The sequence below is a fragment of the Myiozetetes cayanensis genome, unplaced genomic scaffold (genome assembly GCF_022539395.1).
Source record: "Myiozetetes cayanensis isolate MyiCay16 unplaced genomic scaffold, myiCay2020 scf13, whole genome shotgun sequence".
Lineage (NCBI taxonomy): Eukaryota > Metazoa > Chordata > Aves > Passeriformes > Tyrannidae > Myiozetetes > Myiozetetes cayanensis.
In genome coordinates, this window is record NW_026086937.1 from 6,605,902 (window position 1) to 6,625,291 (window position 19,390).

A 19,390-nucleotide genomic window follows, 5' to 3' on the forward strand; every position below is an offset into this window, starting at 1 on the left:
TCCACGCTGGCAGCAGCACAGCGGAAGAAAACAGGCAGAATGTTATTGTGGATTTTCATCAGTATGTCTGGACCCAACCTACAGTTCTTCTGGGACAGTGGCTTTTGGTCCTTCAGATTATCCATAGGAATGGTTTTAGTCTTTTTCTTAAAGGCTACAGTGAATTCAAATTTGTGCACTACTTGCAACAGCTGATACAACCTTTTCTGTTTATCTGGATTATAGCACTTGAAGCAAAATCTTTCCATCATTGAATTAAACCACTTATAAGGTATGTGAAAACTTGAGGTCTAAGATATTTGAAATTACCCCTATAAAGTGTTCTTCAGATGAGGTAAAAAGGACTTTTTCTGTTTGATAAAAACTGATTCTTTAAAATATTCTTTTAATGGATGAGACCCTGCATTAAAATGACATTTAGGCTTTTATGGTCAGGCAGTAGACCCACATTTGCTTAGCTAAATTGTGCCTGTCATAGAAGTATCAAAGAAAAAAAACCTCAGATTGCTTTCTGTAGATTCTTTTAATTCAAAACCCATCCATCAGTATTCCAGTCCAATGTCTGAGTAATGCAACCTTTATCTGATGAAGATAAGAAGTGGCAGTTGCAATTACAAAACTTTGCCACAGAATAAATACAATTAAGTTATAGATTACAGTTACAGATATTAATGTGCAGCTCATGCAGGGAATTCAGATCCTGAGAAAAATCTCTGAAGGGAAAATTTAAGCAGCCTTAAATTGACAAAGCATTTAAACTAGGCTCCAGATTTTCCATCTACATTAAAGTGAGCCCAGGCAGAAGCAGGATTTTAGTGGATAACATAAAGGGTTCTACTCTAACTCACTCTGTCCATTGGCTCCATGACCTTCATGACCTTGGCCAAACCCTGTCACTCCCTAAGTTTTTCTGATTTCACAAAGGCTAATGGTTTCTGCCTGCTGCCTCAAAGCCTGGGTAAAGAGCATTGAATAAGTGCCCAGGAGAATTAAGGAACAAATAAATTCAGTAATTCCCATTTATTGTGAAAACCAAGGTCAGCTTTATCCATTGGCTAATATATCTCTACAGGATAATTTTTCATAATGTAAAGCACTTTAATAAAAGTGAGTTCTCAAGCCGGTAGGATCCACTGGATTATATTTTTAATATTATCAAGCTAAGTAATGTGATCACTAGTGACATTATGAAGTCTCTATGAGCTAAGCCAAAGTCCTTAGGTAGAGACAAGGAAGGCTTTTAATTAATAAAGTGTGCAACATCTGCATCCAACTCCATCAGCAAAATCAGATGGAGTAAGACAGAAATGACTGAAGGCAGCCAGTCACTGATTAAAAAAAAAAAAAAAACAAAGGGATAAAAATCCAAAGGCTGAAAGCCAAGTATTTTCTTTCTAAGAGAGTGATTAAAACCACATTTTTGTACCTCTTTGTTTAAGTTGAAGGTAAACACAAAAGGTGCTAATCTGCAAGCCCCGTGTGCTGTGTGCACTCCCTCACCCCACCACGGCGTTTGCAACCTGTCCCTACTGCCGAGTCAGCAAGGTGGAAGATGTTCCTGTGCTGAGATGGAATGAAGGAATTCTCCCTTCTCTGAGGTGTCAACCAAAAGTTTGTTCCTGCAGATTTCTGTTTTGGCATGATCAGCTAAGGACCGGTGTCAGATGGTAAGTGTTTAGCCCACAACTCTCTGTACAACCGGTCAGATTTCCAGTCCTGCTCTGGATGGTCCAGGCCTGAACAAACAAACCAGCCCAGGACTCAGAACCCAAAACTCCAGCTGCAAGGCACTGGTGTGGGCTGGCTCATCGCTGTCTCTGACCCAGCTGGAGAGCTCAGCAGTTAAGGATATCCAAGGAAATTCACTGCCAATTGACATTGGGGGAGGGCACCAACAAGGAGGCCATCAAACCCAATTTACTGAGCTCATTTTGCAAACAGCACCTTTTGATTCTGTCCTCTTCTGCTGCTCCTATCACTTCTCTGCCGTCAGATGATTACTGTCTGCACCCAGCTGAACCCCCAAGGCCTCCAACACGCTGACAGGAAGGGTCTTGCCTCCTTGCAGGGTACTTTTAGTTGCCACAATGTGACTCCTCATGTTTGTGTAGAACAGAGCCCCAAGCCTGGTGAGACAGCACCTCTGACAGCTTTTGCAGTAGCAGCCATCACTGAATATGTTTCAAGTGATTAATTTTCTTAAAAATAAGAATAAACCCACTGAGTGCACATGTGCTAGCAAGTTAAAAATAATAATAGGTGTCTGTGACCATGCTGCTTCTGTCTGGATCCTTCAGGGGAATTCAGTTGCTAAGAACAACTTCCACAGCTTGCCATATTTCTATGTGTTAAACAACAACCAAATAACTATAGGCAAAAGTCCCAGCTGTCAAGCATGAGGAGTGTAGGGGCTGCTTGAGGGAGTACAAGGCATTTTTCTCCTGTGTTATATATGCATATTAGATAATCTAAAAGGAAAATGAAATGAGGCAAGGACAGAGTGGGAAGCATGTTAGTGTCTCTCCAAAATACCATGCCCAAAAGTCTACAGGAAAAGTTCTGTTTGACCTGGTCCTTCTGTGCTTGATGTGGTGCTCCCAACGGAGCTTTGCAGAGGAACCTTTCCAAGGAGAATGCACCACCAGCTCTTTCAGGATGCAAGAAAGGCTGAGTTTTGTTTAGCTCCCTGGATAGAATTCTGGGCAGGTCTCAGGCACAGTGAGAACTCGAGGCAAGTGCTAGAAGTAGCATCCCTGAGTGCTGACTCATTCCACACAGACAGAATTTGGGCCTCACTTTTCAATCTTGTCAGTCTAGACTCTACCTATGAGATTATTTTTTTCAATACTCTTTTTGTTTTTTCACACACAGATAAAGACTGAAAAAGTTATTTAGGCTTTTAGCGAAAGTAATTCAACCATAAAACTTATGCCTGTGTTGACGCCTGACATGAAAACATCAGAACTTTGGGGTTTAACATACATATTGGAAAATACGGAACAGACACCTCCCTCTCCCCACCGCTGGGGTTCAGCACATGGTGCACATGGCATCCCTGGTGGTCTTGCAAGAAAAGGATGCTGAGGACAAAACAGTCACAACAATCAGGAGAAGGCACCTTATCTTCATTTCCCCAAAAGTAGACTTGTCCCATGGGAAGGAAATATTCCTTTGCCATTTTGAAAGTTTGTCTCTATGTCTACAGCACATAAACAGTAAATACAGAGCACACTGAATAATTTCTAAGGTTTCAAGTGAATAATTAGTCAAAATTTTAAAGCTGAAATGTTATGAGAGGCGGGTTAGTATAACTAGTAAGGCACAGACCCAAGACTTGCAATTATCCACCTAGTGTGGATAACTGACACAAAGAGTTGTGTTCACAGTATCCAAACTGTGTCTTGGCACCACATGATTTAGGCAGGTGTTTATCTGTGGTAGAGGTTTTACTATCTACCAAGATACCGATTCTTAAACTGAAAATTCTCTTTATGGACCTTGACACAACACTCTTTAAAAGCTCCTGAAGCAGCACAGAACTCTGTCAAGTCAGTATTTCATTTTCAGTATTTCAGTTTTATTAATTCCTTATTTAGCCAGTTCTTTGATTGGTTAAACTTTTTGTCTGTAAACCTCTTAGCTGTATATTTACCTGAAAAGGCTCAAAATGCTGCTTTAGTCTAATGAGTAAACATGTGCTTAGACAATATACACATTGGGGAAAAAATAATTTAAAAAAAGATTAATATAATCAAAACATCATGGGGAAACCCTGTACAATTATGTGTGTATGCTGTTAATTAATTATGGTGTTTTATGCAAAGGATGTACTTGTCTCATAATTGACTTTGTCTGAGCGTGCCTGGCTCTGCATATCTACAGCAATTGGACCCTCTGTTACTTTATTGTTGTTAATGGCCATTAATTGGTGATCATCACATGGCACAGCTTCAGCGTCCTCCACATCCTACCAAAACGACTGTTACACAGGAAGCAAACTGCATCAGAACTAAAATCAATGAGCACACAAAATCTCTGCCCATGAGATTCCAGCCAATGCTCTGAGTTTTGGAGGTGATTGTAGACGTTCAGTCTGATTTACTCCTCATGAATCCACCCCTTGGCATCTGGACATATAAAGTAAAACACCCACTACCTGCTTAGAAATTGCACATCATTGTTTCAGTATCCTGAAGGAGAGGAGAACACTGGACAGTGTGATAAGGTAAAGATTATTATGCATGTGCATGAGTTAAGGCATTTTAAGAACTCAGCTCCCAGAAACTCTCAAATTTCTTTAGTTTTTTGGTCTTTTGGGTTTTTTTTTTTAATCCCTACATAAATTTTCAGCAATTGGGGTATTTTACATTAAATTTTAACAAAATGAAGGCAATAGAAGAGACATTATAAGATCAGTAACTATTCAATTTTGTAATTTCTGAGTTAGAGTTCTAGACCTTATTACTTTTTCTAGTAAATTTTTTAACAATGTACCCATAAAAAGAAAAAAAAAGGAAGAAAGAGGAGGGAAAGAAAGGCAAGGAGTTTAAGGAGTTTTTGACTGCTGATCATTTCAGTTACTCTCTCTGTAGAGCCATCTCTAAGTTCTCTTGACAGATTAAAGCCACATAATGTAAAACCTTATCTTATATTAATTTGCTTTTAGTACTTACTTTAAATTCCAATAAAGTTTGACTGCACATTCAAATTCTCCATTTAGACACATTCTGAATGTGCTTATTTGCACAACTGAAATCTGGGGTTTTGTCCACAACAATGTAATGCCAGTGGGTGAAAAACAGCTTTCTAACACAACATTTCAGAGTAATTAAAAATCCTTCTTAGGGCAGACTTGATACTAATGAAGATTGATTTTTATTTACTTTACATTTTATAAACTTGCTGTTAAACTAAAAAATATGGAAGTGTGGTTGGTATAAGTACAGCTATTTGTACATAGATACTTTGAAAATCAAAGGAAAACCAAAATATTTTCAACAGGAATATTCCCTTTTCTGCCCTGCCTTACATTTTTTTGCACATTCAAGACTTCCAGAAATTTTAAATGGGAGTTCTGGGTGCGACAGTTCTGTAAAACTCTCTCCTCATAGGGAACAGGGACACACAGAAAGGAACTGAAAAAGAGAATTCACCTTGGAAACTTTGACTGGGTCGTACAATTTGACACCGTGTTCAATGTATTTCAAAGGTATCCCATAATAGCTTGTCGTTCTTTACAAAGGTCACTGTAAAATCATATCCTGTATTACTCCAGCTTTCTGAAGGTGTTCCTGGTCTGCCAGCTGTTCAAGTGAACTTTGTTAATGAAGGCAAAGTTTCCAGGGTTATCACTCTGCCCCTTACACTGTATTATCTAGAAAACCATAAACCTTATTAAGAAAAAAAGATATGAAAAGCTTTATAAAACATTCTCTGAGCAGCCCCTGTTTCCAGCCTCCCCTCTGGAGCTGAAGGTGATTTGAAGCCCTTGCCACCATGCCTGCTGATTACAATGGGACGTGGGAGATGGAAAGCAATGAAAACTTTGAAGGCTACATGGTTGCTTTAGGTGAGTGACAAAATATTAACTACACAGAGATAAGGGAATGTGTTTTCAATTATAAGGAAAATCCTCCTCAAAATTAATGAGATTATTTCTGTAATGGGTGTTGTGGCATGAGGGTTTCTGCCAATCAAGTAAAAATCAACAAATTGTAACGGACTTAACAGAAGTATGTAAGCAAGAGAAGATTTGTAGCCAAATATATTATTCTTCATTTAGATAAATGAAAAAACAGATACAGATGGGGGGAAGAAAAATCCAAAACAATGGGCTTTCAGATATAGAAACACTTTTTTATTCCTGGTAAATACTTACTGTAACAGAGAAGCCACAGCCTAGTTAGCTCTGCTAAAGAGGAATAGGATATTCTATATCACTAAAGCAACCATAATGCTAATACTTAATTAGTGCTTTGAATTAACAAAATTATATGTTACATAAATGAAAAATGTGATGCTTTAAGTGATTTTGTACTAGCTTTACTCTTACCAAAGAATCTTAACCCTAACTGATTTATCTGTTCAGATTGAAAGAGAAGGAACACATAAATACTTATAAATATATACACATAAATACTTATAAATAAACTCTCATCATTATTCACCAGCAACTGAGAATATTTGTAATTTCCTCAAAACTTCAACTCTCTTAAGACAGAAAGGCAATTTTCACTATTTGTAGTTTTTGGTCTTTGCATTTATAGAAAAAGATCAATAACTTTAGGGCCACCTGTAGTTAATATACACAGATACTCATGAGGTTTTAAAAAATAAGAATGCTTAAGCCAATGCCATGAATTTCAGAAGAAAGATACCCATTAACTGAAGTGATTTGCATGCTGGGGTTTGGCAGTTGGTTAAGCATGAAGAATAATTGCTGGTTTTTGTGCAACTAAAATGTGATTTCAGCTTTAAATACGGGGCCTGTTGGTCTTGGCTGATGCTTAGGACAACTTCCAGTTGTCACAAATTGACTGTTCCAGGCCATCTTCATCTCACTCAGGCTCCTCTCCCTGCCTGCCTTTAGCACAAAAACCCAACACCACAACCAACACAAAGATAGATATGCTACAGGTGATTCTCAGAACGAAAAGAAATTACAGGGAAAGGGTGAAAAGATATTCTTCTGCTCTGTTCCTCACAATTTTACACAGAGTTGGTATTTTAAGTATGAAAGCGCTCAGGTTCAAAGCACGCTGAAGTTTTGGATTTTTTTTTAAAAAATTCATCCATCCTTTTAATTAATGCACACATATTTCCATACTTTAATTAAAGAATACTTTTGTCCTCTAAGTCAGGAACTTTGGTTTTATCGTAAACATGTTACGAAGTATTTTAATCTACTGTAATTGAACAATATATCATTTTTATTGCTTGTATTGTTCAAAATGCAGTTATGAAAACCATGCTTTAATAAAACCTCCCCTAATTTTCTCCAGGAGCTACAAGACTAATATATTAGTCAGAAATAGCATTTCTTTAGAGGTCTCGACATTTTTTTCCCTCAGAGAGAACTAAATTTTATGTTGTCTGGCTATAAATCAGACCCAGAGATACCTTTAATCCACCAACAGCAGATAAAATATACCCAAGAAGTCTTGAATATAAACACCCAACAAGAACATTATTCCCTGTGTTAAAAAGTCACATTTTTTTCAAGCCAATCCCCTTACTCAACTTTATTAGTACTTCACAAGTAGTCTAATGAATCTAGCAGAAGCAAAAAGGCTCCTGTAGGATGTGGCATTGCTGAGCTGACAATGATGAACTCCCATGCAGAACCACTAAAGGGTGGCTGGCAAACCAAACCCATTTTTCAGTCTCTTGCAGCAGCATTTGAGATGATTCCATTTGCATAGAGCACCAGAATAGGATTCCCTGCCAGCTGGGGAGAAATATTTATTGCAGCTGTTAATGCTGCTGGCACAGGGAGGATTGGCTGAGCAAACTGTCATCATGGCAATCCATACCCTGCCTTTGGTGACTTCCAATGCATCCCACTGCCAGCAGTTGTTTACACTAGAATGTTAGTCTTCATCACCGACAAAATAGGGTTGTTCAGGAGATCAGAACTGCATAACATGTTCACAGAATATCAAACAGGAACTGGGAAATGCTCTACCTACATACTTTTTGGACTTTTGACTTTGAATTTGTCTCCTTTTAAACTGCAATTTATTCCTGTGTCCACTGTCTAACAATAATGGGTGTCAGGCTTTTATTTAATTGTTTCTTTTTCTTTTATTAGTATATATTTCATTATTTCAGATTAATTAATTAACCTCTTATATACTCCCACATACTGTAGGTTCATTCCACATTATTTTTTTAGTGTATAAATATATGCTCTGGGTTGTTTGTGTGGTTTTTTTGTTTTTTTTTTTGGTATCAAATACTGGAATTTTCATTGTGATACTCTCTTTTCTGGTTTTTGACAGGTATTGATTTTGCAACTCGTAAGATTGCAAAACACTTGAAACAAACAAAGGAGATTACTCAAAATGGAGATCATTTTAAAACAAAAACACTCAGCACTTTCAGAAACTATGATCTGGATTACACAGTGGGAGTGGAGTTTGAAGAACACACCAAAGGACTGGATAACCGAGTGGTAAAGGTAAAAATCTGGTACCCGAGTCAGCAGTTTCAAAAATCAGCTGAATGCATTAAATAAAAGCCCAATATTTTGCAAACATCAGAGGATTTTTATAAAGCAGAAATAATTTGCCTCTTGAGACAGTTTTCTTTCCTGCCACAAGGATTTATTAGAAATGTGAATCAGGATGGTTCCTCAGACTCATGAGGACGATCATTAGTTGCATGTTTTTCTAGAAGGGAATTTTTCCAGCTTTTCCATGATACATCTCTGTGTATTTAGAGAGTAGAGAAACTTATTTTTACCTATGTATCCTTTTTAATGAAACTTTAACTTCACCCCTGTGAATTTAGGAGTGTTTCTATGTCAATATAAATTTTCACTTTGCAGTGGTTGTGCTCGCAGTGTATTTTTAATGTGAGCCTGATCAGCCTCAGCTGGGCAGTTTAACAGTCAGACACTGTTAAAAATAAACTTGCACTTGGCTCTGAACCTTAAGGGAGCTTCAGGAAGAGGCAGGAGGGAAATGTGAGTGAGAGCTGCCAGTGATCCAGGTGGCAGGGCTGCTGGCAGGGGGGCAAGGAGGCCCAGCCGTGGATGCTCTAACACCTTTTGGATTATTGGAGTAACCTGAGCTCAGAATTCCTCCTGGAGTCTGTGGGGATTCGTTCAGACACACAGGTTTGGATCAAGGGCCAGGTTGTGCGTTGGCCCCTTCCCTCCCTCCTGTGGCAGAGCCAGTGAGTCTGTTCCTGTGGGGCCTTCAGACCAGGCTCTATCAGAGAGCAAAGGAACACATTTGAGTATTGATTCATTTACTGAATTCAGCGTCATGTTTCTGTATCGACACTGCCGCGGTTTTACTCTCTTCTCACCCCTAAAATAATTAAGCAAGATTTTCAAAGCTAGAAAGCCCAGCAGATCTTAAATTTCCATCGCCTGTCCCCTTCAGAGCCTTGCTAATGCTGCATCACCTGCCTCCTCTTGTCACCATTCACTGTATCCACCTGCATCCCTTTTGCCAATTCCCACAGTCCTGTTCTGCCACTCAGCTCTCAGTTGCCAAACTCTGAGAAGCTGAGATCAAAGGTCCCTGTCAACAAGATCTGTTTTTCTTTTGGCAATTGCCACAGGAGATTGGCAGCATAAAGGACGTGTTTACATTTGAACTCACATCATCCTTCACTGGAGAGGCACAAATTTAACACAAGACACTGTTTATTCAGCATGGATCACTTTTCATTCTCAAGCTAACTTTGTGCAGTGTAATTTCTATGACTTCTGCCAAATTATTTCCCATTGACAGCACTGCAAGGCATCAAATAATAAAACCCAATTTTTTCCCACTATCCTGAATATCCCTCTATTGAAATTTTCTTCCTATCTCTTCCTCCAGTGAGCACTGGGTGGGACATATTCCTGGGACAAAGTCTATGCTTTAAAAAATTGCTCCCACATCTCTTTAGGTCAGTTGAAGGCATCATGAAGGATCTAAGGACTCGTTAGATGCATCACTCCTTAAATCCATCAACTAGCAATTCCTCTAGTGCTCTTCACCACTGCCAAAGCCTTGCCTTTCTCTGCAAAATCTTTTCAAAATCTTTGGCCTAACATTGTTTTCTAAACAAATTATATTATTTGTTCCTAATGAGAAGAGAAGCATAAAGGAAGCATGCCATGCCATTATTCTCTGGACTGCTCTAAAAGAATGTTCTGGTCATTTTATTAACTAAACAATGCCACAAACATATTAAAGTTAGATGAAGGTAATAAAATTGGTAGGCAACATTTAAATGTAAAGAGGGCATGGGTAATTTAAAGAGCATGTAGCTTGAAAATTCCGTAAATAAAAAAGAAATTAACTGAAATGGAATGAGTTTTGTCTCATTAATAGAAAGCTCCCTATAAGAGAAATAAATTATCCAGTGCTGAGCTAGAAAATGATTAAGGTCCCAATACACTTGGAGCTTTATCATAACTGAACTTACATGGACTGTAACTGGTCTCTAAAAAGGATTTGTCTGATACGTGGTTAAATGTGCCCCTAAAGTGCAATTGTTCAAACCTAGAACAGTTCAAACAATGTCGCTGTGAATGTACCCCAGCACATCTGTAGAGAATTTGTCCTTACTGACAAAGTTATTCTGCTCCTGGACAAGAATCAGCACCCCCAATACCCTTTCTACTGGTGACAGACTGGTGACACCAATCATCAAACGGTTGAGGATGGAAGGGACCTCTTGAGATCACCTTGTGCAACCCCTCTGCTCAAGTAGGGTCAGCTACAGCACATTGTCCAGCTTATGATCACATCTCTTTAAATGTCTTCATAAAAGTGCATGAAAATATATCAAAAACTGTATTGTGTGAGATGATAGTAACATCCACTTCCTCTTGTTACTTGATGCAGACCTAGAAAAGGTGTTAGCACTGCACTAGTTGGTACAAGCCCCAGGTCTTCACCTGTCTTATTAATGGCTTTAAACACCAAGAAAAAAATATAATGTGCATATATTGCACAATTATCTGTTAACTCACTCAGATTCACTGGTTGGTGTGAACACTTGATATTTGTGGATGTGAAGAGACACATGGGCATGAAAACAAAGCACTGCAAAAGCTTCCCATCAAAATGCTGTTGGCATCTTGAATGCATTGAGGTTTTGGTAAAAGGCATTTGTGTTCTCTTAGGAGGAAAATGGGGAATGATAGAAAGCAGTGGTGTAATTGTGTATTTCCATCATTTGATTGAACTTATTTTCATGTATTCCTGAACTTCTCATTAACGTATCTGCGTTAATTATCTGGCTCGTGCAGACACTGGTGACCTGGGATGGTGACAAACTGGTCTGTGTGCAGAAAGGTGAAAAGAACAACAGGGGCTGGAAGCACTGGATTGAAGGAGACATTCTGCACCTGGTAAGGGCTGCTGTGCAGATCCATGGCACATCTCTGAGGGTGCAACACGCTCAGCTTTTCCATTTCAAAGGATCCTTTTTCGAGCTAGAAAGGTCTTTGTTTAGACAGTTGATCTCTGAACTCTAAGGAAATTACCCTTAGGTAATAGGAATGCTCAATTTCTTTCCACCTGCTCCCAATTAAGTCATAACCCCGCAGTGGGTTTTTTCTCCAGTCCACTGCCCTCCAGCCATTAACCCCTCCTGTTACATTGCAGAAAAGCGGAGTCCAAGAGAGGCTTGAAGAACCTGTGCAGGAAATAAGCAGCCAGTGAAGTCCAGAAAGATTTCAAAATAATAGAATCATAGAATTATTAAGGTTGGAAAAGACTTCCAAGAGCATCAAATCCAAGCTTTGACTGAATACCACCGTGCCCACTAAACCATACCATGAAGTGCCACATCTACTCATGGTTTTGAACATTTCACAGAATGATAATGATTCCAGAGTGTCCTGGGAGAGCAATCAGGAAATGGGCATGATAGTGTTGGATGGCACAATGGGTGGGTGGAGGAATGTTGTGGAGGAGATCTTATTGTTCTGTCTCGTGTTTGCACCCAGACATCTGCTCCTTCACACGTTTCCTCTGTGCACAGTTGGTGTGGCAACAACAGTGGCTCAGGTCTGCACCCCTGAAAGGTCAAAGCTATGACCTAAAAACCATGATCTGCCACCAAACTAAAAGTCAACTGTCCAGGGACTTCAAACCTGTTTTAACACATCCTCAAAAGCTGACCTAACAAAGGTTCTACATGATGGAACCATGACTGAGGCTCAGATTGGTGGAAACAGAGAGGCCAAGTAGATCCTTACAAGAGTCTTGAGAAACTGTATTGCAGGTATTAGCTCACTGCTGGCCAAAAAGCCAGCTCCAGCTCCCTCCAAATCCTGTTTGCACAGGAATGCTGGCTGGTCAGACTAACCAAACTGACTGCATTGCAATGAGCAGCTGTGCCAAACTTGAAGGAGTCAGCTGCAACACTGGGCAAAAATGGTGTATTGTTCTGGCCCCTCAGAAATGGCTGGGCACACCTCTGAAGAAAATCATCTTGTTAAAGAATTCTTTTTTTTTTTTTTTAATTTCCTTGTTTCATTGCTTCTCATGAATTACAAGGTAACGTGAATTATAAACTAGTACAGTATGTTGTTTTAATAACAGAGCATGAAAAGGCCTTGCATTAAAGCACAGTTTTTGTGCATTTTTCATGTCTATTCTTCTTAGAGTTCAATTCAAGTGTCAAAAACTAATTACTGCAACATGAGGTGCATGCCTGCTGTTTGGTTACATATAATACACTATTCTTTCTGTTCTCTTTTTCATAAGCATAAGTTTTTTATGGGGCTCAGTTGCATTAATTTCTGGTGGAATCTGCTGTGTATGCAAAATACAACTTCTACCACTACATATTTACTCATTGTTTTAATACTGTAGGAACTGACATGTGAAGACCAGGTGTGCCATCAGACATTCAGGAAGAAGAAATAAAACTGAGCAGAAAGCTGCCCAGATCTTCATCACACTGTTCTGCTGTTCTGTTTTGTCTGAAAGAAGAACGAAGCCAGATTTTTACTTCTTTGACACTGCTGTGTGAATATATTTTGTTCTTGTTTATGGAAACAAACACGTTTTATAGAAATAACATCAAACAGTTACAAACCTCATAAATTCCTTTGCCTTTCATTCTGGAGGTAAATAAAAGTAATTGTCTTTCAAATACTGCTTCCCTACATCTTTATAATCATTTCCAGAGGAATGTCCTTTAGCAACAGGGCTGAAAATTAACAGTCACGATTATCTCAACCACAGTCTCTCTCTGCATAGTGCTGGATTATCATAATATATTTGGATGACTGAGTAAAATTGGACATTCACTGGACTGTTTCTATTTAATTTAGTCCTGGATCACTAAGTCCACAGTTTCAGGTATCAGAATGGCTCACTGAGCACGATCCATGGCCTTTCACAAGATGTTCACTTGAATGTGGCCCAGGTCTATAGTGGTTGTCACCTGATAAATGTCTCCTGGCCATTGGGAAATGCTGCAGCTCCTTAATATGGTGATCAGCGGCAAAGCTGTAACCTCCAGTTAGAACTGGCATCCTATTAAAAATCCCAGTGGAGAAATCTGCTGTTTGAAGCAAACTCTACATTTCACAGTTGCTCCATGGTGTGACAACTAAGGCATACACTTAGGATGTAAGAGGAAAACTTCAGAGCATGCCCAGTCTGCATGAACCCTGTGCACAAAGAGCATGCAGCTTGCTGCAATCTTCACCTTGTACCTATCTTTCAGAGACTTCAAAAAGAAAAGTCATTTCCATGCAACTCTACTCAGTTTTATTCTGGGTTTTTCAAAAGAATTCATGTTCTTTGCTAAAGGCAAGTTCAAGTTAACCATGGCTGATGAGCACTCCTTCAGTACATGAACTGAAGTGTGTGTGTACCTTCCACGGAACTGAAGAAGAGCTGGTATGCCCAAAAGCTCATCTGCTTGTTCCCAACTATATGAACTATTTCACAATATATACTGTCTTTCCTACAACCTTGCCTTTCAGATATAAAAACTTTCACATCAGCTTTATCGCTCTCTTTATCAACTTTATCACAAGTTCCCTCTTGTCCATTGCCCCCATCTGCTGTCTACTATGGGAGGAGTGGAAGTTCACTAAACAGTGGTAGGGAAGAACAGAAAATATGTGGAAAAAAAATTTCCATAAATGGAGGAACATATGCTTTCTCCTCATCCCTACCTGTTCCTTAGCCCACTCACTGCCAATAGCTCAGGATAGGAAAGGAGTGAGACAGTCCCAGCTGAAAACTGGGTTACATCTGCAAAAATCTGATTATTATGTCACCAGTACTTACATGGACATGGACATTATCCTGGTGCCAGCTGGGATTGAGGTTATTTTCCTCTTAGTAGCTAGTTTTATGGAGTTTCTGAGGCCAGGTTTTTGTAGCAGGGGGACTACAGGAGTGGCTTCTGTGAGAAGCTGCCAGAAGCTTCCTCCATGTCCAGCAGAGCCAATGCCAGACAGCTCCAGGATGGAGCTGCTACTGGCCAAGGCCAAGCCCATCAGGAATGGCAGAAATACCTCTGGGATAACATCGTTAAGAAGGAAAAAAAAGTTATTTGGCAGATAAAAATTGCAGCCAGAGAAGAGCAGAGTGAGAACATGTGAACAACTCTGCAGAAATGAAGGTCAGTGGAGAAGGAGGGGCAGAAGGGGCTCCAGGCACCAGAGCTGAGGTTCCTCTGCAGCCCATGGAGGACCATTGGGGTGCAGAGACCCACCTGCAGCCCATGGAGGAGCAGGTGGATGCCCAAAGGAGGCTGTGAGCTCATGAGAGGCGCATGATGGAGCAGGGTCCCTGCAGGGAGCTGCTGAGCCATGGGGAGAGGAGCCCACACTGGAGCAGGTTCTCCCTGGACTTGTGGCCCTGTGGGGGACCCACGCTGGAGCAGACTGTGCCTGAAGGACTGCACCCCATGGAACAGTGACCCACACTGCAGCAGCTTGCAAAGAACTGTTACCAGTGGGATGGACTCACGCTGGAGAAGGCTGTGAAGGACTGTCTCCCGTGGGAGGGACCCCACGGGGAACAGGGCAAGGACTCCTGTCCCTTAGCAGCAGCAGAAATAACCTGTGATGAACTGACCATAACCCCCATTCCCATCTCCCTGCATTGCTGTGGGGAGGAGATAGAACTTGGAAGGAGGGAGGGGTAGGGGGGAAGGTGTTTTTAAGATTTATTTTGCTTCTCATTCTTGTGCTCTGATTCTGTCAGTAGTAAATTTAATTAATATCCCCACTTTGAGTCTGTTTTGCCTTTGATGGTGATTGGTGACTGATCTCTCCCTGTCCTTATCCTACCCAAACTGGCCAAAGGGATGCTCCACAGCACAGAACATCAAGCTTATAAAGCTGAAGGAAGAAGAGGGGAAATGGTTGTTTGCTACCCATGGGAAGTGGTGAATGGATTCCTTGTTCTGCTTTCCTTGTTCACGCAGCTTTTTCTTTACCTATCAAACTGTCTTGAGCTCAACCTGAGTTTTCTCAGTGTGGTGCTCAGATGCTGCCTGGCATTAAATCACGACAGGCACAGAGGTGCATATGTAAGGATGTATTTATGGACTGGACTTTGCTTCTCCTGATAAAAGTCAACTTGGTATCAAACTTCAACTGAGCAATGCTTTCATGTTAGCTCATATAGAAGAAACTGCACTTGGAGTTAGTAAACTCCTTATTTTTTCTTATTCAGCCCTGACTTGAACTTTTCAGTAGAAATGTCTTTAATTCCTATTTTGAAGTCTCTGATAGTTACAAGGATAAGAATACCACAGTTCATTAAGGTTTCAAAATGTTATCAGAAGAAAGCAATGACTAGAAAACAAAATGTGTATGTTTTAATCAGTGACATTTCTCGTAGTTCTTGCCAGCAGTGAGCACAATGAAGGGTTCTGTACCTGCACACCAAATCATAAAACAAAAGAAAACCTTTCATATATCAAAAAGAACTATCATCAATTCACAAATGATGAGTCTGAAGATGAAGAGCAAACATTCTTCAATTTGTTTCTTATTATGCTTAGTAGTCCTAGCTAATGGTTATGCTTCAGAAGTAAATGAAGTAGGAAACTGAACACAAGTAGACTTTGATTAGAAGAAAACTGGATTTGACCCTATTTTTTCATTTACTTTGGAAATGAAAATTTCAGACTCTTTAACAGGAAGTGAGAAAATGCTCAAGGTTTTTTTATTCTCCAAAACAACATTTTGTTTCTGCACATACTGCTATGGAAGAACCTGCAGTATCCTTTACAACTGTGTGCACAGAAGAGAACAGATATTCACTATGCTGCATTATAACTTCTTCCAAAGGTATCCTTGCTTGTATCATATTTGGGATATTAGCTTGGTCTCCAAGCTGTACAAAGCCCCTTATCTCCTTGTCAGCAGATTAAATACTTGCACTGGAGGAACAGACCTTGCTGGTAAATCAGGACATGTTCATTCACATTTTTCAGCCCTCTGGCACACAGTGCTGTCTCAACTGTTTTGAAGGATTACCATTTGCATGGATTCTTTTCCTCACAGAGAATATTACTCAAATAGAGCTCCAGGAAGGGAATTTACCAGCAACCTTCTGATCCAGAAAACAGAAAAGCCCATACTGTGCAAAAGCCCTTCCTAGTGACACAGTGCCAGGAAAAGAATCAGGACATTACCTGTCAGTGGCCTTTTCAAAGGACAATGACAAAGCTGTGTGTAACAAAAGTTTATGGTGGAATTTCTAAAAATCCTCTCCACTGAGCCAGTTTTTCTCTCCAAAAGTTACCTGCATTTTCTTGCCAGCTGCTGAGAGGAGACAACACTGCAGGCCAAGGCTGCAGGACAACGCTGTAAATGCTCCTCCCATGTAACACTCTGGGGCAAGTCCCTGTGCTGCTGCCTTTCTGGGGAGCTCTGAGGGGTCACCAGGATATGCCCCTCAAATTTCCCATGAATATCCTGCACTGCCAGCTGGCAAAAAGTCTAAGGCTTCTAAATCAGCATTTACTTCTAGATGTGATGAAGACAAAACTCAGCCAAAAAAAGAAAAAGTTGCTTAGTAACATCTATTTGTATTCTTTCAAGAAAGAGTAAATGGTTTACTTTAGTGCAGAGAAATAAACAAAAGGGTTTTTTCCCATTAGAAGACACTGTTTTCAGGTTTAATTTGTGATTGATTTGAAGGGCAGAGGTTGCAGAGATTTTCATTTCAGCTCACTGATTACACTTGTTATGCAGATGGTGAAGATTAGAAGAAATCACTTCATGAAAATGAGATTTAAAACAAAATTAACCAGACAAGCTTTTCAATAACTGCAAAATTTTGGTCAGTTATTCTCTAAATATCACATTTGCTTTAGTTATGTCTCACACTGCAGTGCCTCAGTCACCGTTACATAGAAATGGGAATGCAAGAGACAACAGTACATATTCCAGAGCTCTTAGAGGTGGACAAATCCATGGAAAGATTAGGAGCTTTGCTATGGGACAGCAAACAGAGACTTCAGTTGGCATAAGAATACAAAATGAAAAGCTGCTGCTCGAGGAAAGGAGGCACACTGTCATCCACACTCAAACACAGGGAAACAAAGACAGGACAAGAAGTAATGGCCTGGAAACTTCAGGAAAACATCAGGCAACAGCTCTGCACCTGAAAGACAGGGAAGGGCTGCAAGAGACTGGCAGATGAGCTTGTGGAATCTCTATGGTCCCACCATTGTATCCACTTGCTTCCATCAGCAAATCTTATATTTTACCTGCAATAATAGTTGACAAAAGGATTGTCAGGAAGATCTCAAAGATATTGTATTCTTCCCATTTTTATGGGGAAAAGTGGCCAAACAGAGCACCTGTAGTAAAAGAAAAGCTACAGCATAAACTTATGTTTACCAAGACCCAGAAAAAAGCTTTAAGGAGCAGTGGAAATTCTCTTTACCTATTTTCATGATACTGTACTTTGGAGTTCTGCTGGCTTTGGTTTAGGTAACAGTCATTCAAAGAAAGGCTTTCTGAAAATCTCCTAAACCCTTTACAAAGGCTTTTGCTGTAAACTTAGTTGTGACTTCAGAATTAAACTGTGGCATGAAAGTTAAATAGGATGTCTCGCTGGGAAAGCTGCAAAGGGCCTTCCTTCCAGCTGCTTTTTAAATATGTGGTGCCCTTTGCTACCTTTGGTCAGTGCATTCAAAGTCAATTGTTTTCCTATAATTTCTTAATTGTTTTTTTTCTGTCCCCTCTGTTTCATTTACTTTGCACAGATATATGCACCTTTGCAGTTGGGGGCAGAGAGGTTCAGCAGCCTCATTTGTTAAGAAAATGAAGCAGAGTGTCCACAATATTTGTTTGCCCACACCTCCACAGCTTGCCCAGCGCAGACCAGCCAAGCAAACCTGGCTGTAAAAGTCTGTAAGATGTAGCATTTCTACAATATTATGTGACATTTAATGGCCTGACAGAATGCCTTCAGTAAAAGACAGGCTGCAGGGTGAACTCAAGTTTAGCAAGTTCCAGCAAAATCATTTAGGATAAATGCCCGTAACCATGGAAAACCATCGGCTGGAGTTCGGATTTTGATGCCAAAGATTTCAACCATGAGATAAAACCCACCAAAACCCAAGCTTCAAGAGTTCTGCTGCTCACAGGAGTGCTTGTTTTATTGGCCACTTTACAATATTTAATATTTTTGCTACTTAATCATCTGGTTTGCCTTTTTCTGGCTGTCTATCTCTAGGATCTAATCACTTGTTTTTTTCAAAATCCACTCATCTCTTCCTACACACGTGCAGAGGAAAAGAACTTTCAGAACTGAAGAACAAGTATTCGGTTTTCATGGAGGTGCCCTAAAGATTGCTTAAATTTTCTGATGGCCATGTTCTTCCAGCACTCCATCCAGGGCAGCAGTCCTGAGAGCCAACTGAAGGGTGTGGGGTGCCTTTTGAACTCACTGAGTCACTGTGGTTGTGCCTCTTGCTTGAGCAGAGAAAGGTTATGGAGCCCTTGGCACAAGACTGAGTAAAAAAATAAGAGTCAGTTGGTGTGGCAAGTGAGACAACGGCATATTCTCAAAATATGTCATTTTGGCTTTTTTTAAAATGTTTTAATTAATTGTCAGCTTTTGAAGTAATTATAAAGGCCTCTAACTGTCCATTGGAGCTGGATTTGCAAGTAGTTGTAGTTAAGTGAGAGCACTTCCATGGAGTCATTTATTCCATCAGCCAGGTCAGATCCTGAGTCAGGCCACACACATCTACTGCCAACACAGACTGAAGCTGCAGAATTTGATTCATTCAAAGTATCAGGGTCAGAAAAATGTGTACCACTATTCACTGTCACTGACACCTGCTTCAAAGATTCAACAACAAAAGAATTCCATAAAGTTCCTGAATATTTAGAAAGAGGGTTTGAAGTTTAACATTTTTCTTTTTGATTAGATGTTCAAATAAAGCAACTAAAAATAAAGGCATATGACATATGGCACTTTTTTCTGTCATTTTGAAAAGAAATTGAGAACTTACATTTATTTGTATAGATATATACCACATTTTACTTTTTAAAATAAATCACCAACGACCGAATTTAAATTAGACTTTAATTTTCTATACATTTTTAGAAGCCATTACTAGTAAAATAGTCAGGAATAACACCTGGAAGATGAGCTTTACTGGTTAGAGGATTAAGGCAGAGTTGAATTGCTCCCTTTGTGAAATAACAGCCTTGGTT

The 19,390-nt window shown here is 39.8% G+C and overlaps 1 protein-coding gene across 1 annotated transcript; it reads left to right on the plus strand.

Annotated features, from left to right (window-relative positions):
* The first annotated feature begins 1,606 nt into the window (after window positions 1-1,606).
* On the plus strand, window positions 1,607-12,673 carry RBP2 (retinol binding protein 2). Its single transcript, XM_050308232.1, has 5 exons — window positions 1,607-1,667; window positions 5,455-5,569; window positions 8,001-8,179; window positions 10,976-11,077; window positions 12,549-12,673. Exons 2-5 carry the CDS (start codon window positions 5,497-5,499, stop codon window positions 12,600-12,602), a joined length of 408 nt encoding a protein of 135 aa, XP_050164189.1. The 5' UTR covers window positions 1,607-1,667; window positions 5,455-5,496; the 3' UTR covers window positions 12,603-12,673.
* Window positions 12,674-19,390: the final 6,717 nt, after the last annotated feature.